At 35.0% G+C, this 7,933-nt stretch overlaps 1 protein-coding gene across 1 annotated transcript; it reads left to right on the top strand.

Moving 5' to 3' along the window:
• Nucleotides 1–3,685: 3,685 nt before the first annotated feature.
• LOC114543755 (unconventional myosin-X-like) lies at nt 3,686–7,519 on the top strand (the record flags this gene model as incomplete). Its single annotated transcript, XM_028562607.1, has 4 exons — nt 3,686–3,798; nt 3,961–4,059; nt 6,054–6,212; nt 7,405–7,519. Coding segments are annotated over exons 1-4 (394 nt in total), but the record flags the coding sequence as incomplete, so codon positions are not given.
• Nucleotides 7,520–7,933: the final 414 nt, after the last annotated feature.

Below are 7,933 nucleotides of genomic sequence, written 5' to 3'. Positions count from 1 at the left end.
AAATATTGATCTATATTCAAGAAAACACTTTTGCATTCAAGGCCCATTCAACTTCAAGCCCCAAATTTACATTCAAGCTAAAAAAACATTGATTCAACCCTCAAGTCCAGCCTGATCGCAGGTTTGAAATCTAATAATTACCTTCAGATACCAACAGTTATTTTATTATTATTGATTTTTTAAAACTGGCTCAGTGCTGGCTCCAACAATTGTAGAAATTTAAAAAAAAAACTATTATTTCTAGATATTAGATCACAATTACAGAATACCAGAAATTTGTATTTGTCAATTTGACGTCATGGTTACGAATACCAGAAATTATTTGTAGGTGGCTAACCAGTCAAAACGTAAATTTTATATATAGTGAATAATAAAATGCATGATTGAAATCGATTTTGCGTAAAGAAAAGGTGCACTTTTTTAAACTGAGTTATGGGAGAATTTTTTTCAATTTACCTTTGCATGTCAATAGAGAATCTCGAGCGTTTTAGCATTTTTAGCGAGCGTCCTGCTACAACTTGCGATAAGAGCTATTAAAAGTTTGTTGAAAGCACTTCTTTTCAGCCAAGATAGATATTAGATTTATATATATTGGATTCGAATTTTATATTTTTATCAGCTCTATTTTTAAGGTTTTTGTTATCTCAGTTTGTGATTTTGCATGTGAGTAATTGTTACAAACAAATCCGGCACCTATGTAGATAGCTATTAAATTTGAGAATTTGGCTTCTATGAAAGAAACTAATTCTTGAAATTTTCGAAACCTGTCTGAAAAACCAAGATTTTGGAAAGCACTGGTATTAGGATAGCTCGATTCCTGCAAAAAATACCGCCTATAGGCTTGGTCGCACCGAGGACCCTCGCGTATAATACTAACTTCTTATTAACCGAACGCGAGGTCTTTACCGAGAAATATCGGACCGAGGTCTTTTTGTGAATTTTGAGTTTTGTGAATACTCATGCAGTATTTGATAAATAACGTATTTATACAGATCAACAGATCAACCCATATACCGACATCGAAAAGTGTGAAATTTACAAAGTAAAAACACAAACAAAATTAGACCTAGAATCTCAAGGTACGAGTTAGTAAGAGAGACAATTTTTTGAGAGCGATCATGTTTTTTATAGTCAGGCAACATTTCTGAAAGAGTAAAGCTATAGAGATTTTTCAAAATGGTTGCCAAATACAGTGTTTAATTATCATCGCAAAGGAGTTCGACGACCCCAAACTTATCCAAATTTCTTTCTCATCAAAAAGTTTACACTTTAATGCTTTATCGATAGCAGAGTTCTAAAATAATTTTATAATGGGCGATTGTTTCTGTCGCAACAAACGTCAGTTTTTTAGCTGCTCAGTTGGTCAAATTTCGCTCACGCCCACTAGAGAAAACGGGTATAAAAAAACGCCATTTTTAATTACTCTATAATTAAGCCACCTAGTTCAAGCTCTGTTCTTTTACTTATTGGCTGGGTTTCCACTTGCAGAGAAAAAGCAGAATACTGCTCTCATGTTCATATAATACTGAAATAGCGTTATGATCGCAGACTATATTGTCTATATTTGATTTATATATAAACGTTGTTTGATGAAGTGTAGATAAGTTGTAAAAACAGAAACCACTAATAACTTTAAACCGCTAGTCAGTATTACATATTTAAACAAAAATAGTTAATCGTTTCCTCTATAACAGCCATAAAATGATTAAAATTGTTAACCATGCACTGAACCTACCATATGCTATAACAAACACAAGGTTTTCCTAGTGAAGTTTTGATTCAATATTCTATATAAAATATTTTTGTCTGCATAAAACTTTCCTATACATTCTAGCAGGCATAAAGTCCTTTCCACTCTTAAAGAGAAAGAAGAAATACTTCAAACCTCTAGAAATACCGTTTATGCGAGTTTCCTTTATGCTGTTGTCTTTACCACCAAGTCGCGATTCAATGCGATATATTTTTTTTACACCACTGAATCTTTACGGACTATTATCCATTTAAGTGAATCTTGTTGGATATCCTCCGAACAGGGCCTGGAGGTTTTCGCTAGCTATAAATACATGTATGCAAATGACTAGTAAAATCATATCATTGGCCTAGTTTGTTTTTTTCTTTTTTTTTCGTCAATAGACGAGATGATAGACATGCACTAGGCATGTGTAAGGATGTACAAAAGCTAAATCAACTGGTACTCTTGATGATTTCACACCAATACGGTTGACAACTTGGCGTTCGGGCTTTTCCCAAACACACCAACATCCTTACGACCCTTGGCGGGTTTGACCCTCGCCCCAACATTTTTGGGCCAACAACACGGTATTCAAAAGTTTGCTAGACTTACAACCATAGAAATGATAGACATAGAATGCGTCCTTTTCTACCTTCTCAGTGAACAAATTGACGCCACATTAGCTATTCAAAATGGCCGATTTACTGATAAGGACTTGACTTTTTCGCAAGACGAACGGCAATGTTAAGATTATTTTGGCCACACGACCAATATAAGGTTATATTGGTTACGCGACCAAGCACGCACATTATGTCTACTATTTCTATGCATGAATAACGCATGCAACGGTTTCTATGCAATACTGTCGTCTTGTTAGCATTCGTGTTTGGCGAAGGAATGTTGACTTTCTTTGAAAATAGCTTTTTTTTAGTATGAATGCAACTTATATGCAACATATATTACTATGCAACTATTTGCCGTCTTATACCGATATATTTTTTGATGAATTAAAAGGCAATTTGCAAGCAAATCTTTTTCAATTTTGGGTGTTAGGGTGTTAGGCGTCTTTATGCATTGTCTGTGTATGACCCCTTATTAATATGTCTTTTGATTGGTTGTTTTTGATCACGTGTTTTAAAATAAAAATTAAAAAGTTCAATTTTACTTACTGTGGCATGGACGTTTTCAGTACACGGTTTAACACGGTTTCTCGTTCGGTATCTCTGCTTTCACAGTTTCACTACATTCAATTTTAATATATGTATACACAAGCGCTGGATAAAAACAACTTTCAAATTTATTCATAATTTAAACACAATCGAAAAGTAACACAATAAATCCCCTATTCTTATAAGTTAGTATAGCCGCGTTTACACTTCAGGCCTAGACCTGACCTGGACGAGGTCTAGGACAAGTCTAGGTAATATGTACTACATTCACACTGTCTTCCTTAATCCTTATTGATGATATCGGATAGCCAAAGTAATTGACAAAATACTTGGAACAGGACCCAAAACACGCCGAAAAGTGGTAATACTATATGGATCCTATACAAATCACACTATTAAGTTCAAAACTTGTGACTTGGTATAGCCTGTTCATATTACCAAAATCTTGCCCTCGGTCAGGTGCAGGCCGTCCTGGCCACCTTCTGCTGTTGGGCTGGCCGGGGATTTTGTGGCCTAGACCAGGTCCAGGCCTCTGGGATAATCGAAATCAGAAATTATTTTGTTGGTCGTTCACGCCGTTTCAATTTTGAAATACAAAAAACCGTTACAAACAAGAAGCTAGGATTTCTGGCTATCCCAGAGCCTAAACCAGCTGTTCCAGAGCCTTCGTTTTCTCGCCAGAGGAATCGAAATTCTACTGAACTGCAGCTGTTCCGGTCACTTAACTGGAATGCGAGCTTTGCGAGAACGGAAGTTCTGATGCATTTCCTGTAGATTCCAATTGCAGTAACAAGCAACAAGCCTCAAATCGTGTGTATAAAATTTGGAAGGGTGAAATATTGGCAAATTTGGGACAGTTTGCCGTTGTAAACGGCCATGGAATCGTTCTTTGAAGTGGTATGATCCTAAAATTAAATTGGATTGATATTATTTTGTATGAGAGTTTATACTGCCGGTGTGAATATTCGTTATCGTTTTATTATTTTAAACATGTTCAATATAGAAGACATTTTCCGGCGTGTTCTCAATAGCTGTCTTTAAACTTGTTCGAAAATTTAGGGCAGTCGCGTTTGGGTCTTAGACAACAAGGAATGGTTGCCCTCTGTGGTAGAGACAGTACAAGATGGGAAAGTGACATTTCGAACCGAATATGGCAAGGTGTGTATATATACACGCTAGGGTCGCATAGTATAATGAAATGACATACTTTGCGTGAGTATATTTTCTTTCAAAGTGTGATGTTAGGGGAATTTAGTTGTATTAGTATATGTATTCCCGGCAAATGCGCTCTTTGTCCTTTCCCTTGGCTGCATTAGACTTTCTTGTGTGCAGAAACAAAAGGTATGAATTGATATCTGTCTGATCCTGTCGGAAAAGCGCTAACAGGTGGAGACCTTTTGTGTTTACGTTTTGAAATTAATATTTGCACGTTTTGTTTTCTCCAATAGCACGTTGTCGGAACAGAATTTCACTTCCGCGCGATACACCAAGTATTAAAAACGCTGCTATTGGCTATCTAATTACGAACGGGCTTTCCTAGTTCTTTTACAATTATCAATCACGACAATTGACCAAAAATTAAACCCAGAAAAGGATTGAAGAATTCTTCATTTGTGTTTTTGAAAGGGCAATTAGGCTTGACATCAGTGTTCATGCTAAAAAATCAGAAGTGGTTAGGTAAATAACTCAAAATCCACATTCCTGAAATATTAAATTTCATTATTCTGCAATGGCCCTTTACTCTGTTCTTGTGACTATTTCTAAGTTATTAATCACGTTAGGCCTGGTCTCATTATGTAAGCATAGGAAAAAGGAAGTATTACAGATAAACTACTCAGACACCAAATATATTGTATGAAAATAACTTGTCTCGAATAGAACTTTATGGTATATATGTTAGGGCCTGCAAAGAATAGGTATATATATATAATTACTTTATTCTTAACAGGGAAACTGCTTGACAGATTTATCAAGTTACCATTTATCCATAATTCATTTTGTTCTATTAGCGTGTAAAATACAGTTTAAAATATTATGGCGAGATGAGAAATACAAGAGTATTTCCCTTGGGTGAATGTTTATAGACCTTATTATTTAAATTCTGAGCTGTGTGCATATTTGTGGATGAAGTATATTGTTCCTGATTGCCATTGGTAATTATCCTATATGTCAAGTGTAATGTAGGCTTTTTACAAAGGTCTGTAGAATTCCTATTTATATGCATTTTGCATGTAGTTTTAATTATTTAAAGTTAGTTAACTTAGAAATGCACAATTCTGATTGGCCAATTAACTGACTCTTTATGCAACTAGTCCTAGTAAATTATCTTGCATCTATTTACACCGCAATTACACAGAAAAAATAATTTAATTAATTCAATTTTATACGGTCGCGCGAGCAAATTTTCCCCAAACTTTTACCATCACAAATAGACACTGGTTGAGTTGCCAATCAGAATGTAGGATTTGTAAAAGACAATAGTCGGGTGTATACTAAAGTTAATTATTGCACTGTTGCTCAGTTGTTAAACAAAATTTCATCCTGTAAGTTTCATTGACTCTGTCAATTAAAAGCTGTTAGTATTGTAGCCTGGCCATTTAAACCTAACAAGAATTTTGGCTCTTAATTGTTTTAAATAAAACTTTAATAATGTTTTGAAATGGTAGGTAATTCTGACATAGGTAATTGTGGTATCTTAGGTAATTGTGGGTTAGGAGAATGAAGTAAAAAATTGGTAATATTTACCAAACTGGGTATAGTACAAAAATACAAACAGTCTCAACAGGAATTACACCTTATGCAATGCCTTATGTGAGTATGTATATAATCTAAGTCAGTGCTTGAAGCTTGTTTATCACTGATCTCAACTAATGCTTTTTAACATAATTGATGTGCAGCATATTAAAAGAGCCCAAACGCGGATGATTTTCTTGAAAATACTTGGACATTCTTTTCAGCACTTGTGAGGGTTATTGCGGCTGTCTGTGTTACCGTTTAACATACCTGTTATTACTATAGGAATAGCAAATTTCGGTTCCCTACTGAAGTTCCCTGTAGTACTGTTCTGATCAATTAAGCGTGAAGCGTCTATTGCATGTATTTTGTTCGTATTACAACTATGTAACATTTTCTACACTGATTAATGATTATAGGCGATCACCAAGGATCACAGCTCGCTTTCCCGAGAAAATGCGTCTATCATGCACAGCAGCAGCGTGGAAGGTGTGGAGGACATGGCACATTTGGAGGATCTTCATGAAGCTGGGATATTACATAACCTTCATGTCAGATACAAGAAGGATCAAATATACGTAAGAATTTTATGTTTAAACATAACCTTTGATCTGTTCACGGATTCCGACTAGTTTGTTGTCTCTTGTTGTAATACATAAACCTCTTGCTTTGCAATACTATAGTCTACACCATTTGCATATGACTACATACTGTACAAGTATCTCATCTTGCACTGTGCAATTTATCAGCATTTACATCTGTTTCCTCCTACGCGGAATCTAGCTATTCGGAGAAGCAAAAACCTTATAGCTATATATAACTATATACAGACGACTCCAGATATAGGCCTAGCCTAAAATTTGATTATTTTAAAGCGAGAAGTACGAATTTCGTCAATTTCCTGAAAAATTTAGCTACGAGATTTATCAACCGCATATTTTTCTGACATGTTACAGTACGACATTTTGCTACAAACTCTTTCGAGTTGTAGCCTTGGATTTCGGTCTTCTCTTAATTTTGTCTTAGCGGTAGTCCATTCTGGATTTCGCTGCAGCTGGGCCTAAGACCGCTTGTGCAATAAAACTCCTATAACTACGTTTTATTACCGCACATTTTACAGTTATGTAAATTATTGCTTCTTAAAGAACAATTTCTAGAGCATTTTATCTTTGTTTTTCTATTTTATGCATTTGTTGCGTATGCATTAATTAATGTTTCGCCCGACTTTAAACGAAAGAAGTAGCGACGCCGTATGCTTGCTAATAGGATTATCGTTAAGCTTCAGTAATTCAGTAAATTAGCTTTTAATGAATGTTTTTAAGAATTTAACAGGGAAGTATGTGCACTACAATCACAGATTAGTGATTACAATACAGTATATAAGCTAAATCTAAATACAGGGTGAGTCAGAAAAAAGTCCCCTCTATTGAAATAAAGCCTTTGTTAGAATCTGATTGCCTTAATATTATGATAAACCCAATTGAAAGCAAGACGCTTTATTTGAATGCCTCAACCTAATAACTATGCTATTTACACACTACTGCGTTGATCATGCATTCAAATCAACAAAGGCTTCATTTCAATAGGGGGGACTTTTTTTTGACTCACCCTGTACAATACATCGAAAAAAAAATTCATTTCAAAAAAATTCATTGATTCACCAGTAATCAATGTTACCCTCTTTAAATAAAGTTTCTTCTTTTCTTCTTCTTCCATCTTGTTTGGCACTCACAAATCCTTGGAATTTTAAAAATCATCTGAAAACACAAGCGAAAATGTAACCCGCATTGCTCCAGTTGCATCCCAAAAGGCGGAAGCGAAAAAGAGCGAAGTATCAAGTCACTTGAAATTAGCGGTTTATATCTTTCAAAACAAGACGGAGATTGTAATTGTACATTTCATATCAAAGTCATATTAAAAAAATGACAGCCCCAAACTGCGTGTTGTTTTGAGTTTTTTCAGATTGTGGCGTTGTTATATATATATATATATATATATATATATATATATATATATATAATATTATATATATAATATAATATTATATATATAATAATGTAAGGTGATTTGTTCTTCTGCACAAGTATAACCAACCGGGCAAGCAGAAAATTCTACTTGACCGCGGTGGGGGTCGAACCCGCGACCTTCGCATTTCTAGAACGATGCTCTACCGTCTGAGCTACAAGGCCAAGTTGGGAACGACTGTGATTTTACTTAAGTTGTTATTACTTGAAGTTGTTATTGACAATGCGGAGTTTCGTCCTTTTACATGTCGTTATGCAGTTACTATTGAGAGCAA

Source organism: Dendronephthya gigantea, unplaced genomic scaffold (assembly GCF_004324835.1).
Source record: "Dendronephthya gigantea isolate DGI-Jeju-01 unplaced genomic scaffold, DenGig_1.0 000540F, whole genome shotgun sequence".
Classification (NCBI taxonomy): domain Eukaryota; kingdom Metazoa; phylum Cnidaria; class Anthozoa; order Malacalcyonacea; family Nephtheidae; genus Dendronephthya; species Dendronephthya gigantea.
Note: the sequence above shows the minus strand (reverse complement) of the source record. Positions and strands in the feature narration are given on the sequence as shown.